The sequence below is a fragment of the Microcaecilia unicolor genome, chromosome 2 (assembly GCF_901765095.1).
Source record: "Microcaecilia unicolor chromosome 2, aMicUni1.1, whole genome shotgun sequence".
NCBI lineage: Eukaryota > Metazoa > Chordata > Amphibia > Gymnophiona > Siphonopidae > Microcaecilia > Microcaecilia unicolor.
In genome coordinates, this window is record NC_044032.1 from 43,917,513 (window position 1) to 43,939,132 (window position 21,620).

The window sequence follows — 21,620 nt, forward strand, 5'->3', positions numbered from 1 at the left end:
GCCCCATTTGGCAAAACAGGTCCGTTGGGGAGGCCCTAGTTTGAAGCTGTGATAAGTAGTTTTGCTCTTAATGTCCTGGATTGTGGATTTATTATTTTTGAATTGAAAAACAATTATAAATTGTACACTATTTGAACACCGAGGGAGGAGGTCGGTGAGGGACCTATGATTGAATTACGGTGACTGTGTATAAGCAATCTTATTGATTAGGCTGTTTGTCACCAGTCTGAGGTCCTTCCCCCATTCCATTATTTGTTCACTATCCTGCAAATGGTGAAATTAGATCTTACCTGCTAATTTTCTTTCCTCTAGACCCTCCAGACCGGTCAAGACGCATGGGTTATGTCCTCCTACCAGCAGAGGGAGACTGAGAAACACTGAACTTTTGAATACTGTATATATAACCTGTGCAGTACATTCACTAGCCAGTATAACCCTGACAAAGCAGAGAAAACAAAAACACCAACTAGAACTAATAACCCCGTACGTGGTAATTGCCAATTGGACACTTTCTTCATATCCTTCATTGTGTCCTTCAGATAGTGTGTGCTTCCACAGGTGGACGAACAAACACGGTCACACCTGACCAGACTTATACAAACCAAGTCTGAAACCATAGAAATCACACTCAACAGCTGCCAAGATAGAACAACAGACTACAGACCTCTTGGCCTACAGTACAGACAGGGAGGGCCTTGACCGGTCTGGAGGGTCTAGAGGAAAGAAAATTAGCAGGTAAGATCTAATTTCACCTTCCTCCACGACCCTCCAGACCGGTCAAGACGCATGGGACGTACCCAAGCAGTAATATCTTAAGGGCGGGAACCCTGTAGGCCCGAGGTCAACACCGCAGCCCCAAACCCTGCCTCTTCCTTGGCATGCACATCAATCCTGTAATGTTTAACAAAGGAATGCAAAGACGACCAAACCGCCGCTCGACAAATATCTACCGGAGGAATCAAACTACTCTCCGCCCAGGAGGCCGCCATACTCCTGGTAGAATGAGCCGAAAATTCCTTAGGGACCACGCGGCCCTTCAGCAAATACGCCGAAGCAATTGACTCCTTCAACCATCTAGCTATCGTAGCTTTGGAAGCTGCCGCGCCCTTCCTTGCCCCACCATGGAGAATGAACAAACGATCAGAAAGCCTATAGTGACGAGTTCTGGAAATGTAACAGCGCAAGACTCTTCGCACATCTAACTTGGCCAGTCGACGCTGCTCTGCATCCCCGGCCAAGTCACCCAAAACTGGCAAGGAAATCACTTGATTCACATGAAACTCTGAGACCACCTTGGGCACAAAGGACGGCACCGGGCGCAACGAAACCTTTTCCTTGGAAAAGGACAAAAAGGGCTCTCTACAAGACAAAGCCTGAAGTTCTGACACTCGCCGAGCTGAAGTAATAGCCACCAAGAACACCGTCTTTAGGGACAGATCCTTATCTGAAACAGAAACCAAAGGCTCAAACGGCGGCCTCACCAAAGTATCCAAAACGAGATTCAAATCCCACGAAGGCACCATCCGCCGCCGTGGCGGGCGCAGCAACTTAACACCCTTCAAAAATTGAACCACATCAGGACTAGAAGCTAACGACTTTCCCTGGAGCTTCCCACGGAAACACGACAAAGCCGCTACCTGCACCTTCAAAGAAGACAAGGCCAAACCCCTGTCCATACCATCCTGTAAAAATTCCAAGACATCTGTCACCGAAGCCCGAAAGGGCAGAACCTGCCTACATGCACACCAATGCTCAAAAACTCGCCAGACCCGGACATACGCCAACGAAGTGGACCGCTTACGCGAACTCAACATCGTATCGATAACTCTGGCCGAAAAACCTTTCCTCCTTAACCTGTGCCTCTCAAGAGCCAGGCCGTAAGCGAGAACCGATCCGGATCTGGCATAACTATCGGTCCCTGACACAACACCCCTGAACCTGACAACGGCAGAGGATCCGCTATCGCCAACCGCACCAGATCTCCGTACCACGGCCAACGCGGCCAATTCGGGGCTAACAGAATCACTTGTCCGGGGTGTCGAGCGATGCGCTGAACCACCCGACCGACCAACGGCCATGGGGGAAACACATACAGCAACTCCTGCGGCCACGGCATTAGAAGCGCATCTATGCCTTCCGCTCGAGGATCTCTCCGGCGACTGAAAAACCTCTGAACCTGAGTATTGCGGGCCGTTGCCATGAGATCCATCACGGGAGGACCCCAGACCGACACAATGCGATTGAACACCGACCGACGAAGCGACCACTCTCCGGGGTCTAGAGCATGCCTGCTTAGGTAATCTGCCTCCACGTTGTCTACTCCAGCCACATGTGCCGCGGAGAGCGCCAGAAGATGAACCTCCGCCCAATGACACAACAGCGCCGCCTCCTCCGCGACCGCCTGACTCTTTGTGCCCCCCTGACGGTTGACATAAGCCACGGCAGTGGCGTTGTCGCAAAACACCCGGACTGCTTTCTGCCCCAGCACACTCTGAAACGCCAGAAGCGCTAGTCGAATGGCCCGGGTTTCCAAACGATTGATGGACCACTGAGCTTCTACCTGAGACCAGCGTCCTTGAGCTACCTGACCGAGACAATGAGCTCCCCAGCCCTGAAGACTGGCGTCTGTGACGAGAACCACCCACTGCGGAGCCTCCAACGGCATTCCCTTCTCCAGATTGCCTGGGTCTAGCCACCACTGGAGACTGAGGCGTGGGGAAACCGGTAGCTGAAGGCGTACATCCAACTCCTGCGACAGAGGCGCCCACCGACTGAGAAGAGCTGACTGCAACTGCCGCATATGCGCCCGGGCCCACGGAACTACCTCTATGGTGGCCGCCATTAACCCCAGGACTTGCAGGTATTCCCGGGCCGTCGGAGCCGCCTCCGACAGAAATAGCCGAATCTGACTCTGCAACTTGCGAATCCGGGGGCCTGGCAGAAAGACCCGACCGTTCCTGGTATCGAATAGAACCCCCAGGTACTCCAGCGACTGCGACGGCACCAGGTGACTCTTGCCAAAGTTCACTACCCAGCCCAGAGACTGAAGAAAGTGCACCACTCGAGCAGTCGACTCCTCGCTCTCCGACTGGGACTTTGCCTCTGTCAGATCCAAAGACGTGAGAAACTCCCCTTCCCGCACCGCGACAATGACCGACCTCAATGTCTCCATGCGGAAAGTGGGAACTCTGAGGGCTGCATTGACTGCCTTCAGATCTAGAATAGGTCGAAAGGCATCCTCCTTCTTTGGGACCACAAAGTAGATTGAATAGCAGCCCAAGCGGCGCTGAGCGGCGGGAACAGGTACCACCGCCCCCAGACTGATCAGCCGCGCCAACGTGTCTCGCACCGCCGCCCGTTTGCGTCTGGAAAGACAAGGGGACTCCAGGAACCTTTCGGGAGGCGAGCCGTCGAACTCCAGCGCGTACCCGTCTCGCACCACTTCGAGAACCCACTGATCCGATGTGATTTGGGCCCAGTCCTGGTAAAACTGACTCAGCCGAGCCCCTACCCGAACCAGGGCCTGGACCCGCACACCTTCATTGTGAATTACGCCCCGAAACCTGTCCTCCCTGACCTCCCGCGGAGAAATCACGGCCTCCGCGCCGATTCCCCCGAAAGGACTGTGTTCGCTGGAAAAACCGACCTCTAAAGGCCCCACTAGGCCTCCCGGGCCTATACCGGCGAGCCTCCTTAAACCGACCTCGGGAGGAAGTACCCCTGAACGCCGCCTTAGGACGAAAATCCGGAAAACGAGGGGCCTTGGCATCGCTGAGACCTTTTACCAACTTATCCAAATCCTCACCAAAGAGCATGGACCCCTTAAACGGAAGAGAACAAAGCTTAGCTTTGGAGGCCGCGTCTGCGACCCAACCTCGCAACCACAGCGCCCTACGTGCCCCCACCAGCATAGCCATATTCTTGGCCGAAGCACGGAGCAAATCATAAAGCGCATCAGACAAAAAGGAGGATCCCATTTCCAATTTGGCTAATTCCTGTACCCCGGAGGTCCCAACCTCCACCGAGTCATCAAGGAGTTTCTCAGCCCAGCGGAAACACGCCCTCGCAACCAGCCCCCCACAAATCGAGGCCTGCAGGGCCAGGGCCGACAAATCAAAACTCCGCTTGAGGAAGGCCTCAAGTCTCCTATCCTGGGGATCCCGGAGAGCAGTCCCCCCGTCCACCGGTATAGCCGTGGCTTTGGTGACTGCTGTCACCACCGCATCCACTGTGGGGGCCTTAAAGGAATCTCTATCTTCCTGTGGGAGCGGGTACAGCCTAGACATCGCTTTAGACACTTTACAGGGAGAATCCGGCGAAAGCCACTCTTCAACTACCATATCCCGGATGTCCTTATTCATGGGAAAAGACCGAGCCTGCCGCTGGATCCCCTTAACCAAGGGGTCCACCTGCCTAGCTTCCCCCAAAACCGCCTCTGGCTGTTCGAACTTAAGGGTGGAAGAAACCTGCTCAATGAGCTCCGCAAGCTCCTCCCTGTGAAAAATTCTCACTACAGAAGGATCCTCCCCAGGGACCACCAATTCCGGCTCTTGAGGACCCTCAAACCCCTCAGGATCCGCGCTATCACTCAAGGCCCCTTCAGATCCTACAGGGGAGAATCCCTCCTCGTCGTCCCACTCAAAACGAGGCCTCTTAGCCGGGGTCGCACTAGCCCCCTCCCCCAAAGGTGGGGGTCCCGCCTTCCAGGCTTGAAACAGGGTCCATACAAAATCCGGAGGAAAGCCAACGCCTCCTGGACCCTCCGGAGCCACCTTCGGGGCCGATCCGGGAGCAGCCGGGCCACAAACAGCTGATTCCGCGGGACGCGCGGAATCCAAAATGGCGGCCGTTCCCGCCAAAACTAAATTCGTTGAAAACGGCCCTGCCGACGTTGCTGCTCCTCCCGACACCCCCGAACTAGCTGGGGCCTCCGCTATTAGCACCGGGGGTGCCGCCACCGGCGCGACCTGCTTCGGATCGCCGCACAGCCGGCACTGCCCTCCCGGCGCCTCTATACCCCGACGCGAGCACGCGCGACAGCGAAGAAGTTTGCCCGCCATAACTTCAAAGCCCTGACCGGCGCAAACCCTCTGTTTCACCGCTTTCTCCCACAACAATTATCCTCCCTGCTCTCTCTCTCTTTCGCCAGTAATAGGAACGGGCCTGCGTCCGTTCCTATGTAAAGAAAACTGCAGACGACTCTTAAAGGGATATTACCCACAAAACTGCAGACGGCTCTTAAAGAAATATTACCAATTTCTTTTTGGCAGCTGAAAAGTGGGGGCTCTCAAGGCTACAATCAGAGAAAGCAGCCGAGGCACAAGCTGCCAGCGTCTCCAAAGAGAGCAGCACAGGGGGAGGGACCTGAAAACAGGTGTGACACCCCAGGGGGGAAAACTGGGCCCCACCGGACCCAGGGCCCCGAAGCACTTTTTTTTTTTTTTTTTTTTTCCACGTACAGGGAATACTCCCAACCAACAAATAAGGAAATAAGAGGAGAAACCCCCTTAACTATAAATTCAAACTACCTCACCAGACTATTGAAGACTGCACAGGCTGTCCATCTACCTCTGCTGAGACTGAGAAAATACTGGCTAGTGAATGTACTGCACAGGTTATATATACAGTATTCAAAAGTTCAGTGTTTCTCAGTCTCCCTCTGCTGGTAGGAGGACATAACCCATGCGTCTTGACCGGTCTGGAGGGTCGTGGAGGAATGCTTAATTATACCCGCTGTTTTTTTTTTGCTGTATTAGCATTTGCATCCCACATTTTCCCACCCATTAGCAGGCTCAATGTGGCTTACATACCGTCAAGGCGAGCGCCAAGTCCAGTAGATATTAAACAAATATAGTTTAAAATAAGGGTCAGGTAAGGTTAGGGTATACAAGGGTCAAGGAACTAAGGAATATACAATGTCCATTACGATGTGAGGTTTTGATGCATTACGGAGTTAAGGCATTTAAGTTGGATCAGTAGAGTAGGCCTTGCAAAACAGATAGGTTTTTAACGATCCCCTGAAGTTTAGATGGTCATGGATCGTTTTCACACTCTTAGGTAGTGCAATCCACATTTGTGTACCTAAGTAGGAGAAATTGGATGCATAGGTTGATTTGTATCTGAGTCCAATGCAGCTTGGATAGTGGAGGTTCAGATAGGAACGTGACGCTTTGGTTCTGTTTCTGGTCGGAAGATCTATCAAGTCAACCATGTATCCCGGGGTTTCACCGCAGATAATCTTGTGGACCAAACAACAAATTTTGAAGGTAATACGTTCCTTGATTGGGAGCCAGTGCAGTTTTGATTGAAATGTGTTTTACTGAATATAAGCCTGGCAACACTGACATCCCATCTGCAGACAACCTTGCTAAATATTTCCATGAAATATCGTAAACCTTCGCAAAACCCTACCTTAGAACAACATGGACATAGAAAACTTCATTAATGGTCTAGACCCAACCCCCAGTTAATACCCTGCTGACCGAATATGGTCAAATTTTGCTCTACTCAGCGCCGACACAGTTACCCAGGCGATTAAACAATACTCAAACAGCCATTGTCAAATGGACACATGCCCCAGCTACCTAATACAATCTGCCCCCCACAGCTTCATAATAGACCTCACATCCCACTTAAACTTCATGCTCCAAAAGGGTATCTACCCTCAAGAAAAAGGCAACATCCTGCTCACCCCAAAAGACACCAAGAAAAAAAACATTACCAACTACCACCCAGTAGCATCTATCCCATTAGTAGTCAACCTAATGGAAGGACTGGTGACCAAACAACTCAATGACTACATAAACAAATTCACTATATTACATGAGTCACAATCAGGATTTCAACCCCTACACAGCAACGAAACAATACTACTCACTTTCCTAACCAAATTCAAGCAGGAAATACCAATAGGCAAAAGCATTCTCCTCCTCCAATTTGACATGTCAAATACATTCGACATGGTTAACCATAACATATTGCTAAGACTTCTAGAATACTTCGGAATCAATGGTGGCACTTTCTATTGGATTAAGGGTTTTCTAACCACAAGAACATTTTGAGTGAAATAAAAAACAAAGATATCATCGCCATGGAAACCAGGCTGCGGAGTACCGCAAGGATCACCACTATCACCGATCCTTTTCAACCTCACGACTCCACTAGCCAAGATCCTATCCACCCAAGGCCTCAACCCATTTAACTATGCTGATGACGTTACATTATACATCCCATACAAACATGATCTGGCGAAAATCACCAACGAAATCAAGCTAAGCTTAAACATCATGAACTCATGGGCAAATGCATGCCAACTAAAACTCAATACAAAAAAAACACACAGTCTCTTCATCTCATCCCAATACATACAAACCCACAAACATTAACACCCCAGGATACACCCTCCCTATCTCAGACAGCCTTAAAATTCTCGGGGTAACAATCGACCGTAACCTATCACTAGAGACCCAAGCAAAATCCACCTTTAGATTGTAAGCTCTTTGAGCAGGGACTGTCCTTTTATGTTAAATTGTACAGCACTGCGTAACCCTAGTAGCGCTTTAGAAATGTTAAGTAGTAGTATAAAGAAAATGTTTTTCTCAATGTGGAAACTCAAACGCGTAAAACCATTCTTCCTGAGGGAAATATTTCGTAACCTGGTACAGTCCTTTGGTACTAAGCCACGCAGATTACTGTAATGGAATCTATGCGGGATGCAAGGATCAAATCATAAAGAAACTTCAGACCACCCAAAACACAGCAGCCAGGCTTTTATTTGGAAAAACATGTTTTGACGGTGTCAAACCACTCAGAGAAAAATTGCACTGGCTACCAAAGAACGTATCACTTTCAAAATCTGTATGACTGTTCATAAAATTATTTACGGCGAAGCACCGGGATACATGACAGACCTCATCGACCTGCCAACCAGAAACACCACAAAATCTGCACGATCATACCTAAACCTCCGCTACCCAAGCAGCAAAGGACTCAAATACAAATCCACCTATGCAGCCTGCTTTTCCTACCTAAGCGCACAACTATGGAACGCATTGCCAAAAGCAGTAAAAACTACACTCGACCACCTAAATTTTCGGAAAGCACTACAGACAGACCTGTTCAGAAAAGCATACCCCACAGACCCAACATAAAAATATCTGGTCACCTGTGACACAATGTAACCAAAGACCGTAACGGACATTACGCGACTCTTCTTTCCCCTTTCCCTAAGTTTCCCCCCAACTGTACCTCCCATACAAGTACCTCATTCTACTACAATATCACTTTGTATTCATTCATACCATGTATTTGTTCAGACCGTAATCGGCTAACGCCGTTAACGGCTATATGTAAGCCACACTGAGCCTGCAAAAGGTGAGAAAACTGTGGGATACAAATGTAACAAACAATAATAATAAAAAATAATAAAAACTTAAATTCCAATATAATCACATCTTAAGTCAAACTGCAACTGCAGTTCACTTTAAGTAAAGCTCTGTATACTACAAATCTGCTAACTTTTGACTAAATGTCTTAAGGGAAAAGAATAAACAACAAATTGCTGGAAATAAACACCCCTCAGGATCTTTATTGATTGTCTTCAGATAGTCTTGATGCTTAAGTCCTTTTACTCCAGCTTGTACACTTCAGAATCTACTATGTCTGAGGAAACTATGCATAAATTCTTTCAGTCAACCCTCTTGATCCTAGCTCTATTACTATTCTCACCCAGGAAAACAAGTCAGATGAAATACTCTTGGCTATTAAGTCACTGGCATCTGCCAAAGCACCAGAGCCGGACGATTTGCCTGCAGAATTCTTTAAAACCTTTGCTACCCTCCTTGTACCCAAATTAAATAAGAAACAGAGAATCATGATAGCAGATAAGGGCCAAAAGACCCATCCAGTCTACCCTTCCACAATAACCACTAGCAACTCCTTTTCCTAAGTGATACCACATGCCTGTCCCACACTTTCTTAAATTCCAATACAGTCTGTCTCCATGACCTCTACCAGGAGGCCATTCCACGCATCCACCACCCTTTCCATGAAATAGTATTTTGTTAGATTCTTCCTAAGCCTATTTCCTCTTAACTTCATCCTATGCCCTATCATTCTAGAGTTTTCCTTCATTTGAAAAAGGCTCATTTCTTGTGTATTAATGCCACTGAGGTATTTAAATATCCCCTCTCTCCCAACATATACATGTTGAGGTCCATGGTTCAATCCTAACATTTTGATTGGAAATAAGAAAATATCATTGTCTCAGTGGTAGAACACAGGTATTTGGGATTATTGTTGCTCTCCATGAATCTCAGTCTTGGAAACGCTTTGCTAACTTAAAACACTAATTTACTCTGCCTGACACCACCTTCTATCAATGGCTTCAACTATCACAAGCTATTAAAGCATCTGGTATAACATGTTCCAACCTCACTACCACCCTCACTCTACTTACCTACAGCACACAATTTATAGCTATAAGCCATTCGACATCCTTCTTTTATAAACTCCTCTAATGACTCAAATGAAAGGGAATGGGACTCCTTTCTGTGGCTTTTGCAACTATATTCAAAACAGTTTACACAGTATATACAGTTACTACTACTACTACTATTTAGCATTTCTATAGCGCTACAAGGCATACGCAGCGCTGCACAAACAGAAGAAAGACAGTCCCTGCTCAAAGAGCTTACAATCTAATAGACAAAAAATAAAGTAAGCAAATCAAATCAATTAATGTGAACGGGAAGGAAGAGAGGAGGGTAGGTGGAGGCGAGTGGTTACTAGTCAAAGGCAATGTTAAAGAGGTGGGCTTTCAGTCTAGATTTTCCTATTTATTTGCACCTGGGGCCAAGGAGGGTTAAATGACTTGCCCAGGGTCACAAGGCGCTGCAGTGGGAATCGAAGCCAGTTCCCCAGGATCAAAGTCTGCTTATCTCAAAAATGCTGGTCTTGCAAGAGAACTGGGTTCCTTAAAACACTTATTTGACCTCATTCAGTCTTACAGGAACTCAAATTGGGGTATTACTGGCAGAATCCTACCTATAACTTGTGAAATTCAGTTTAAGAATGTTATCTTCAAACCTCTTTCCAAAACACGTTAACAACCTGCATGTCAATTGTTGGATTATGTTAAATTGTACAGCGCTGCGTAACCCTAGTAGCACTTTAGAAATGTTAAGTAGTAGTAGATTAGTTACTATCTCTTGTTTTACAAATTGTTCTGAACTCCTTGAGGATACTATCCAATGTTCATTATGACCAATGGTGGAATCTGGTATGCACCTACTTATTAGTATGAAGTCTACTTAGCTAAGAAATCAAATTGACTGCATAATTTCAAGGACAAATGGTCACCTTTATTTTCTTTTGTACACTGCAATACCTAATTATCGCATGTATCACATTGGCATGGCTTTCTGTTGCCGTTTGATGTTAATGTTTACTATTCACTTTATGTAACTAATCAACATTTTTGAATAAAGAAACACTTTAAAAAAAAAAAAGAAATAGAAGTGGTAGAGGACGTCAAATAAGGAGCTGACCTTGGTCAGGGGAATAAGTTTTAATAACAAAATCACCCTTCAAATCGCAGATCTGAACACGAATCCCAATAGCACTAATCTATTGTTACTAACCTCAACACCATTCAGTTCAGAAAGTAGTGGAGATCCACATGAACACCCAAAGCGGCGCCAAGGCCGCTGGCAAAAAAAAAAAACCAAACAATCTACCTGCAACACTGTGCATGAACCGAAAGAGCCAGGGCTACTAGGAGGACTATAATCGAGTCTCTCCCATACCACAACCCGCAGGCGATGATAAATTACTCCCGAGTCCAGTATATCAATGAATTGTCTTCAGGGGACGAGACCCTGACCTTCATCAGGCCAGCCAGGCACCATCGCCCACCTTCCTCCCACACAAGAACCAGTGTGCTAGGGAGATCAACGAAGCCGAGCGGGGGCTTTGCACAACCACACGAACGTGAGGAGCCAAGTCCTATCCTCCCACCCAAATCACACCACTGGACCCGAGAACCGCTACAAGCCGTGGACGATCAAAGATGGCGACGCCCATTCAGAATGACACAATGCAGCTGCAACGAACAAGTCGACACGTACCAGGCCAACCTGCCGCGGCAGGGAGCGAGCGAGAGTGGCTGCGACGCGTACGGTCAGCATTTTCCTTCAGAGGCTCTGATTTCTTCCCTCTGTATCGCCCCTGCGCCGGCCTATTCGTCCCCTTCTGCACCGAGGGTGGAAAATGGCTGCACAGCGCCCCTGCCGCTCGCCCCAGAAGGTCACCGGCTACGTAACTTCCTGCGGAAACGCGTTGCTTCTCTGCTGTCAGTTTGCAAACCGGCGGTCTGGGATTGGACGAGAGAGAGGGTGTTGAACTTGCAGGGTAGGTTGCACATGCAGGAGTCAAGGTGAATTTATTTAGTCCATTATGAGCTGAAACCAGTGGAGCTTGCTGCGGCTTTAGTACACTCAAAACAATTGAAAACAATAGCAAAAGATTATTAGACATAGAATTAAATAAAACATAGAAAAAGTAGTGCAGATCAGGGTGAACGGCAGAGAACATTGGGAAGTTATCAGACAGGCAAATGCATTTTAATGACCTAGATACTGCAGTGACTCGTGTAGTCGTGTTAGATATGTAAACTGTTCATAACCCTAATGGAAATGTTGTTTTGTGGTTTTCCAATAAAAATTATTGAACCATAAAACATAGAAAAGAAAATAAGATTATATCTTTTATTTATTGGACTATATACATTTTTTATTAGCTTTCAAAGGTGGCCCTTCTTCGTCAGATCAGTTATATCATCTTATTTTCTTTTGTATGTTTTATTCTATTGAGTACCTTTAAAAGTGGACTAACACGGCTACCACATCGCTCTACAAAAGATTATTAGAAATAAGGGACTGCAAAATCCCATTAAATTTCTTTAAGAATTTATCCCAAAGCTACTGAAGATCTCTTTTCAGCATTCTTTTATCTTAAGTAGAGGAGTGTGGTAGCCGTGTTAGTCCACTCTTAAGGTTATCAATAGAAATCAAACAAAATAAAACATGGAAAAGAAAATAAGATAATACCTTTTTTATTGGACATAACTTAATACATTTCTTGATTAGCTTTCGAAGGTTGCCCTTCTTCCTCAGATCGGAAATAAGCAAATGTGCTAGCTGACAGTGTATATAACTTTATATACACTGAGGCATATTTTCAAAGCACTTAGCCTTCCAAAGTTCCATAGGTTTCTATGGAACTTTGGAAGGCTAAGTGCTTTGAAAATATGCCTCACTGTCAGCTAGCACATTTGCTTATTTCCGATCTGAGGAAGAAGGGCAACCTTCGAAAGCTAATCAAGAAATGTATTAAGTTATGTCCAATAAAAAAGGTATCATCTTATTTTCTTTTCCATGTTTTATTTTGTTTGATTTCTATTGATAACCTTAAGAGTGGACTAACACGGCTACCACACTCCTCTACTTCGTCAGATCGGAAATAAGCAAATGTGCTAGCTGACAGTGTATATAAGTGAAAACATTCAAGCATTACTATGACAGTCTGACAGGGTGGGAGGATGGGGGTGGGTAGGAGGTATGCATGGGGACATCAAAGCATTCTTTTGAAATAGAAAGAGCACACAGAATTCCATCTGGCAATTTTTCTGGCGGGAAATCGTCACGCCCTATTATAATGAAAATCCTTTGTTTTCCTCAAGTCTCTGAAATTCTGCAATATGCTAAGAGGCAACAGAGCATTAAGTGGATTGGTAATCACCTTCAATTTTTACCGGACTTCACCAAAAATATAGTGGATCTTCAAATTAAATTTCTAACTCTTCGTCCTCGTCTGAGGGCTTTGAATGCCCGATTTGGTCTTTTAAGCCCTACTCGCATGAAGGTGACGCATCTTGAAATCACAAAAATGTATACTGATCCTGTTATTTTGAAAAAAATATAATAGTGAACACGAAGGAGCCCGTATGCAAACAAATAAGTGACTCATGTAAAGATGTTTTGTAATCTTTTTCATGAGATGGTATATGCGTGTATATTATATATACCATGAGCTGTAAGTAGACGTGCACTTATATTTGAAGGTTAATAGTAGCTAATCTTTCTCTTTTAGGGAGGGGGATGAGTTTTTCTTTTTCATCTACATTCACATTCTCACCTCCGGGAGACTCCTAAGGGAGATTCAGAATGTTATGGTATACTCTTTTATTGTTAGTTTTACATTTTTTATGCCATGACTGTTCTGTTTTTATTTTTCTTTGTGTTAACATTAATGTAACATCCTATACAATGCAACAGTGTTTGACGTAATTTGGATGCCTTAGTGCAAACATATATCCTCTATCATATCTTACTATAATGAGTAATCATATGAAGTGTGTCTCTCTTAATGTCAAAGGTATACTGAATCCCATAAAAAGGAAAAAAATCTTGTCCTATTTACAATCTTTGTCTGCATCAGTTGCTTTTTTACAAGAGACACATTTATCTGCTTTAGAATCTGTAAAATTGAAATCTAAATGGTTTACTTCTTGTTTTTTCTCTCCTAGTCTTAAAAGGAAGAATGGCGTTGCTATTTTATTGGCTAGAGACTTGCAATTTTCTCTTATTAACCATCACACAGACTCAGAAGGCAGATGGGTTATTTTGGTGTTGAATATTCAAAATGTTACTTATGCGTTTATTAATGTGTATGGTCCTAATCTTGATTGTCCACAATTTTTCAAGGACTTATCTCACCAGATTTCACTTCTTACTGTTGATCACATCAATATAGGAGGAGATATGAATATTTCTATAGGCTATGTTCTTGATAGAAAATCAACAGTTAAATATAAAGTTACCAATTCTTACAAAGCTCTTCATGATCTAATAGCCCAATATGGCCTGATTGACGCTTGGAAATTGCTTCATCCGGACACATTGGATTATACGTTTTTCTCTAGTCCTCATAAATCTTACTCTTTCTCCCTCCCTTCCTTCCTTCTTTCCTCCTTACCCAGCACTCCCTCTTCCTCTCCAGTAGTATTTCCCCACCCCCTTTCCCATACCACAGATGCACATTTCCAAAAGCTGACATATTCCAATTAATAAATTCTGAATAAAATACGTTTTTCTACCTTCTGTTGTCTGATCATTTCGTTTTTCACCACTTCCACCTCATCAGAGTTCACACGGGAGTTGCTGTCACCAGTACTGGAGATGCAGGTCAACGTGCCATCCAGGACGATGCTGGAGAAGGAAATGTGGGGATAGTCTGGACAAAGCAATGATTTCAGCAATCCTATGATGTAGTGGTACACCACATCACACAGCACCACCACATGACGCGCTGGGTCAGGGTATAGTTTCCGAAAGGCAGCCACACAACTCTTCACATCTACAGATTTGCGCCCAAAGACGTACATGATGGGTAGCCTGGTGCAGGGGCTGAGACACGCCGGTCCATAATGTACCACAGCATCAGCTCCTACGTGTTCTGTGGCCACCTCATCTACGCAGCAGCTGCTGTAGGAGGTGTCGCCAAGAATGTACACTTTGGTACCAGAAGCTTTTTCCAGTTTTGTTGCAACAGTGACTGAATCCACCAGCAGCTCATCAGGGAACTGGAGTGCCACCTTGCTACACTGATGCTGTGCAATTAATGTAGTTGTTCTCTCAATTTCATAAACTTCATCAAGCTCCTCAGGAACAGTCAGACTGTTGCCCACTGGTGTGGCAATCAGGGGCCGCTGGATTGCGTCTGCACCATCACTGCTGAACTGCATTGCCATGGATACCTCAGCACCACGTTTGTAGACTCTTCACTAATGAAGTGTGAAATCCGCCCTGTAAAAGCTGGAAACGAACAGCAGTGACTTAGTGCACACAGAAACCGCCGACTCCCTGTCTCCACTGACCGCCATCGCCTCACTCGGTACAAAAAAACTCTATTCCCGCTCCACCTTGCGCTCCCTCACCGACCGTCAACAACACCGCACGCACGGGAGTCCCAGGACACAGCGGGCGACGCGTAAAAGCAGCAAGCAAGCAGCCAGGCTAGACTCCGTCCTTCGCTTCCTGAATCCTGCCCTCTCTGCGTCCCGCCTTCCTCTGATGTCATTTCCTTTCAGTCGGGCGGGACGCTGAGAGGGCAGGATTCAGGAAGCGAAGGACGGAGTCGAGCCTGGCTGCTTGCTTGCTGCTTTTATGCGTCGCCTGCCCGTTCGCCGCTGTGGGAAAGTAGATTAAGTCGTCTTCGTCGTTTGGGGGGCACTGCCCCCTCGCCCCCCCCCCCCCAGTCTACGCCCATGGGTGAATCCTAAGGGTGGTGGAACAATTAGGTATAAACTATGCTGTTTCTGACTTTACTTGTTTTGGACTGCTTTGGGTCCTGCTGATCTGTACATCTGCTGTCTGGAATTTTGTAAGATGGAAATGAGAAAATAAAAATTAAGTTTTGGATGTACTCTGTAGAAGTTGTTATTTACTTTTGCAATGTATGTATGGATGCCTGTTCTGGTGTATGCATGTAATAATATTTGAATAACTGTCTATAGTTATGGCTATGATTTCTGAACATGCAGCATCATTAAAAGACAGATTTTTAAATTACCAGTTCGGTATATATGCTAATTTCAACTTTGTTAAGTGTTTCAGACATATCCTCCTATGTTATAACTGAATTCTTTTAATCTATCTCACTGTATTTTAAAATGTAAGCCACATTGAATCTGATTTTGCTTGGGATAATGTGGCATATAAATGTAAAAAAAAAAATCCTTTATCCTCCACCTTTTAAGACACTGCCTGTCCAGCTGGATGGTGATGGCTCAAGGAAAGCAAGTTTGGTCCAGTGAAGACAAACTCAAAATAACCTGTTCCTTAGCTGGGCCCTAGTATTACCATATAAAAAATGCGACCATACCATACCTCTGTGGTTATGTTCCACTAATAAGTTAAACAATTAACTGGATTTATTGAGAGGATTATATAAACTTTGAATGTATGACTAGGGACACAAACATACACTTAGTTACTGAATATCACGATTCCTCATGTACAGCCAGAAAACAACCTTTTAGGGTGGACAGTGTTCACAATGAGCTCCTTTTATTATCAACCAGATAAAGATAAGAGTTTTCAGTTTTGCCACAGTATAAGCCATCACAAGAACAAAATTTAAGAAAAACAATGGACTGCATTAAAGGCTTATGTTTAAAAAAAACAGCTGCATGAAACAAAATATGTATTTTTATTTTGACTTATAAAAACACTTGTTGCTGAAACATGTTCAAAACAGATCAATCCATTTGTGTATCTAAAAAGTAACCGATGAAGAATGTGATTCCATTTGCCCCAATGAAAGAAAAGTATAATTTTACTTCAGTATACTCCATCATCTTTATAACACCAGGCTTCCCAAGGCAGATTACAACAACAGTTAAGATTAGCCCATCAGGAAACGGGCTATCCTCACTGAAATTTGGCCATCCATATTGTATAGAACAATGTAGAAAAATGAGCACAAAATACAACTGGTTTTGCTACCACCTACAATAATTTTTTAAGCTGTTTTAGTGATATTTGATTGTTATGTCATGATTTTTTTTATATTTGTACCCCCTGCTTTCCCATTCATGGCAGGCTCAATGTGGTTCACCTGGGGCAATGGAGGGTTAAGTGACTTGCCCAGAGTCACAAGGAGCTGCCTGTGCCTGAAGTGGGAATTGAACGCAGTTTGGAATCGAACTCAGTTCCTCAGGACCAAAGTCCACCACACTAACCACTAGGCTACTCCTCCACTAAATATAGACATGAGAAGCTTTCAAATACATTAAAACGCTGTCAAGTAAAAAAATAAAATACAATTATTTTGTCCTCCACCTTTGAAGGCACTGCCTATCCAGCTGGAACAGCTTTTTACTTTTTACAGATGGACCATGTATATGCAGTCCCTTATATTTCTAATAATCTTTTGTAGAGCTATGTGGTAGCCGTGTTAGTCCACTTTTAAAGGTACTCAAATTCAATAGAAATAGAATAAAACATACAAAAGAAAATAAGATGATGTAACTGATCTGACTAAGAAGGGCCACCTTTGAAAGCTAATAAAAAATAGTTATTTAGTCCAATAAAAAAGGTATAATCTTATTTTCTTTTCTATGTTTTATTTTATTTTATTCTATGTCTAATAATCTTTTGCTATTGTTTTCAATTGTTTCAGCTAAACTCCTGCTTTGTTCCAACCTACCCTGCAACAACCTCTCTCTCTCTTCCAATCCCAGACCGCCAGTTTGCAAACAGCAGAGAAGCAACGCGTTTCCGCAGGAAGTTACGTAGCCGGTGAGCGGCAGGGGTACTGTGTGCGGCCATTTTTCTTCTTCCCTCGGTGCAGAAGGGGAGGGACGAATAAGCAGCCGCAGGGGCAATACAGAGGGAAAAAAATCAGAGCCTGTGGACGAGAATGCAGACCGCTAGCTCCCTGCCGCGGCAGGTTGACCTGGTACGTGGCGCTTTTTCGTTGCAGCTGCATTGTGTCATTCTGAATGGGCGCCGCCATCTTTGATCGTCCAGGGCTTGTAAGGCCGGCGATCTCCCGCTCGGCTTCGTTCATCTCCCTAGCACACTAGTTCGTGTGTGGTGGGAAGGTAGGCGGTGGTGCCTGACTGTCCTGATGAAGGTCAGGGTCTCGTCCCCTGAAGACAATTCATTGATATACTGGACTCGGGAGTGACTTATCATCGCCGGCGGGTTGTGGTATGGGAGAGACTCGATTATAGTCCTCCTAGTAGCCCTGGCTCTTTCGGTTCATGCACAGTGTTGCAAGTAGTTTGATTGTTTTTGGCAGCGGCCTTGGCGCCGCTTTGGGTGTTCACGTGGATCTCCACTACTTTCTGAACTGAATGGTGTTGAGGTTAGTGACAGTAGATTAGTGCTACTGGGATTCGTGTTCAGATCTGCGATTTGAAGGGTGATTTTGTTATTAAAACTTATTCCCCTGACCAAGGTCAGCTCCTTATTTGACGTCCTCTGCCACTTCTATTTCTTTTTCTTTATTCAAAAATGTTGGCAAGTAACATAAAGAGAATAAACCATTAACATCAAACGGCAACAGAAAGCCATGCCAATACATGCGATAATTAGGTATTGCAATATACAAAACAAGATAAAGGTGACCATTGGTGTCCTTGAAATTATGCAGTCTATTTGATTTCTTAGCAAAGTAGACTTCAAGCTTATAAGTAGGTGCATAGCAGATTCCACCATTAGTCATAATGAACATTGGATAGTATCCTCAAGGAGTTCAGAACAATTTGTAAAACAAGAGAGAGTAAATAATCCAACAATTGACATGCAGGTTGTTAACGTGTTTTGGAAAGAGGTTTTAAGATAACATTTCTTAAATTGAATTTCTCAAGTCATAGGTAGGATTCTGCCAATAATACCCCACTACTCAAGGAGGATGAATTAACTGAAAGAGATATTCCCATTCCCACTAGTGCTGGCCTTCCAACAGCCACCCAATTTAAAACACAAGCTAGTGAGAAGCAAGCTCTCATCAGAGACCCATAAAGAAGAGAATGGCACTCATCCTTGCAATATATCCAGCTGTAAACTATGCCAAAACATTTCACAAGACCCCACAATCATTCACAAAGGAAAAATATTCAGCATAAAGGGATCCGCTCATCTTCCAATGTAGTATATGTCATCCAGTGTAAAAAATGTGACGAAGGTTGCTATATTGGAGAAACAAGTCAGATGCTGAAGATGAGATTTAATTTACATAAACATCATATGAAAAATGCCAGTGCCAACCAGCATGTTACCTCTGTGGGACAGCACTTTACAAAACCAGGACACTGTACTAATGATTTTATGGTGAGAATACTTAAGGGAAACTTTAAAACAATACATGAACACAAGACCTTTGAAGTCAAAATGATTAAATATTTTGACACCCATCAGACAGGACTTAACAAAGATCTGGGTTTTCTAGCCCATTATAAACCATGAAATTTCACTGCTTTGTCACCCTCTGATCACCATGCATATCTCCCTGTCCCTCATCCTGTTTCTCACCTAGCCCACCCCTCCCTCATCCTTTCAGACTGTCACTGAAATACTTTGATGTTTCACTTATATTTATTTATGGCATTTATATCCCACATTTTCCCACCCGGGGGCAGGCCCAATATGGCTTACAACAGTAAAGGGCTGGAAAAGGGATACATTAATTTGGCATAAACAATCAAGTACATGGAAGTAGGAGTGATCAGTAAGTAATTACAGAGAAGGAGAAGGGGTAAGAAAGTGGAGGATGTCATTAAGATAGGTACAGTACAAGTTAGGGATGCAATGGTGGGACTTTAGCGTAAGCTATTCCAAATAAGGTGGTCTTGAGTTCTTTCCTGAAGGTCAGATGATTGGGAGTAGTTTTTACAGATTTAGGTAATCCATTCCACAAATGAGCACCAACATAGGGGAAGGTGGATGTGTAAGTGGCTTTAAACTTGAGGCCAGAACATGTAGGGTAATGGAGAGTTAAGTACGAACGAGATGATGTATCAGAGTTCCTATGCTGTTACTTATAAAAATTTGGTTATTTCTGATCTGACGAAGAAGGGCTACCTTCAAAAGCTAATCAAAGGACTTCCGGCGGAGCCGAGCGGCAAGATGGCCGCGGTCTAGAGGAGCTCCGCAACTCCGCTGTCGGGCTCTTTGCTCCCCCGCTCCCCAGACTCACCATGCAACGCCCAGAAGATGCCTAAAGCCCTCCAGTATCGGAGGACTCCGCCGAAAGACACCCAACACGCCTTATAAAGCGGGAACGACAGATGATCGCGACGCACGCGGCAAAGTGGCAAGATGGCGGCCAAAGATGCAGAGTGAGAGCGTGCAGAGCACTCGTGCCGCGGTAATAAGGCGAGCAGAACAAGTACGTAGGGGATGATTGTTGGGGAAATCGGAGACGTGGCAGGGCAATAGGAAGCGGGAGAAAGTCGATGATGCTTCCATTTTTCTTCCCCCTCCCCCCCTCGGCGCACAGAAACGGGGCCATTTACAGAAATGACGAGAGACTCTCTGGAAACATCTCAATATAAAGAGCTGAGTACACTAATTCATGCTCCAGCGTGCAAAGACGCTGTCTCACCATAGTAGGGATAGTTAATAAAGATTATTACCACAACACGCTGGCTGAAAAGAGAGGGCGACGCCGGGTGTTAATAGACAATTGGTGTCTGCGGCCTTGTTCTGGACAGCTAACCAGGGGAGAACTCATACAGCGAATAAAATATACGGGCTGGATCAACGCGGGGAGCGACTCTCCAGACTTTTAGAATTGGACTGATCACGTTGATAAGAGGGTAAAAACCAGACCCACAATACCATCGAATTACCCCCGGGCAAAAGGACTAAACAAGCAAGATCAGTGACGAAGAGGCCAGAGAGAAACTGTAATACCCTCTGCATGGAGCAATTTCTGAGGCCCAAATCAGCAGGAACAACTAGAAGCGGTATTAAGTACGACAAAGGGAAAAACTCCCCACCACCCACTGGGATCAAGATGGCAGAAGGTAAACTTGAAAAGCTTGGTGATTTTTCTGACAAACAACTTGCACAGATCACCATGGCGGTCAGCGCCGCATTGAACCCCAGATTTGACTTGCTAGAACGCCAAATGAGCAGTATAGAATCCACCATGGCTGACACGGTGAGACGAATGGGTGAAGCGGAGAGCAGAATATCAACGGCAGAGGACAGGGGAGCGCAGAATGTTCAAGATGTCACGCGCTTGATGGAGCAACTTAAAGCACAGCAAGACAAGATTGAGGACATGGAGAATAGAGCAAGGAGATGCAATCTCCGCATTGTGGGTCTTCCTGAAGCAATTCCTGAGAAATCACTAGGACATCTTTTGGAAAGCTGGCTTAAAAAAGAACTTGCCCTGTCGGACAGTTATGGGGAACTGTGCATAGAACGGGCCCATAGGCTTGGCCGTCGGCAACCAGGGCAGCAAAGACCCAGACTGGTGATAATCAAAGTTCACAATTATCTACACAAGGAAGAAATCATGAGAGGCTTTCGACTGAAAAGAGACACCTTAAAATACGATGGCGCATCGATAAAAATCTTTCAAGACTATTCGGCTGGGGTACAAGAGCAACGTCGCCGGTTCCACCCCCTCTGCACGGCACTGGTAAGCAGAAAAACAAGATTTATGCTGATCTACCCAGCCATATTGAAGATTCAACATGAAAACGGATGGCGATCGTTTCACTCTGTCCAGGAGGCCCAACAGTTTCTAGAAACCGAACTACATGCACCAGCTGATGCACCAACTTGACTCTATGTTTGGCAAAAGGCAGAAAGAACAATGTCTTAACCCTGTTTATGGTTCCCTGCATATGACGAGGACACAATATGCAAGATAAGTCTATAGCAAAGAAAATGTTGATTAAGAAATGATGGGTTAAAAAGTTATAACTGTATTGTTGTTGTCTATTTGAAGAGCCCCTCCGGTAGTAGAACCGGGGTGGCTTTAGAGATATCGCCGAGGGATGGGGGGGATCCCCTTATGAAGGGGGGAGAGGGGTAGGC

The 21,620-nt window shown here is 45.1% G+C and overlaps 2 protein-coding genes and 1 pseudogene across 2 annotated transcripts in view; 1 reads left to right on the forward strand and 2 right to left on the reverse strand.

Annotated features, from left to right (window-relative positions):
- ATP5F1A (ATP synthase F1 subunit alpha) overlaps positions 1-11,308 on the reverse strand; it is a 42,644-nt gene extending 31,336 nt beyond the window's left edge. Inside the window, exon 1 of the mRNA XM_030192893.1 lies at positions 11,127-11,308. Within this exon, the coding sequence (XP_030048753.1) occupies positions 11,127-11,186 (60 nt within the window). The 5' untranslated portion in view covers positions 11,187-11,308. The remainder of the gene's footprint in view (positions 1-11,126) is intronic.
- A 2,814-nt stretch (positions 11,309-14,122) lies between these two features.
- On the reverse strand, positions 14,123-17,308 carry LOC115461848 (annotated as a pseudogene).
- Positions 17,309-17,371: 63 nt separating this feature from the next.
- LOC115462851 (HAUS augmin-like complex subunit 1) overlaps positions 17,372-21,620 on the forward strand; it is a 95,007-nt gene continuing 90,758 nt past the window's right edge. The window contains exon 1 of the mRNA XM_030192895.1: positions 17,372-17,520. Within this exon, the coding sequence (XP_030048755.1) occupies positions 17,482-17,520 (39 nt within the window). The 5' untranslated portion in view covers positions 17,372-17,481. The remainder of the gene's footprint in view (positions 17,521-21,620) is intronic.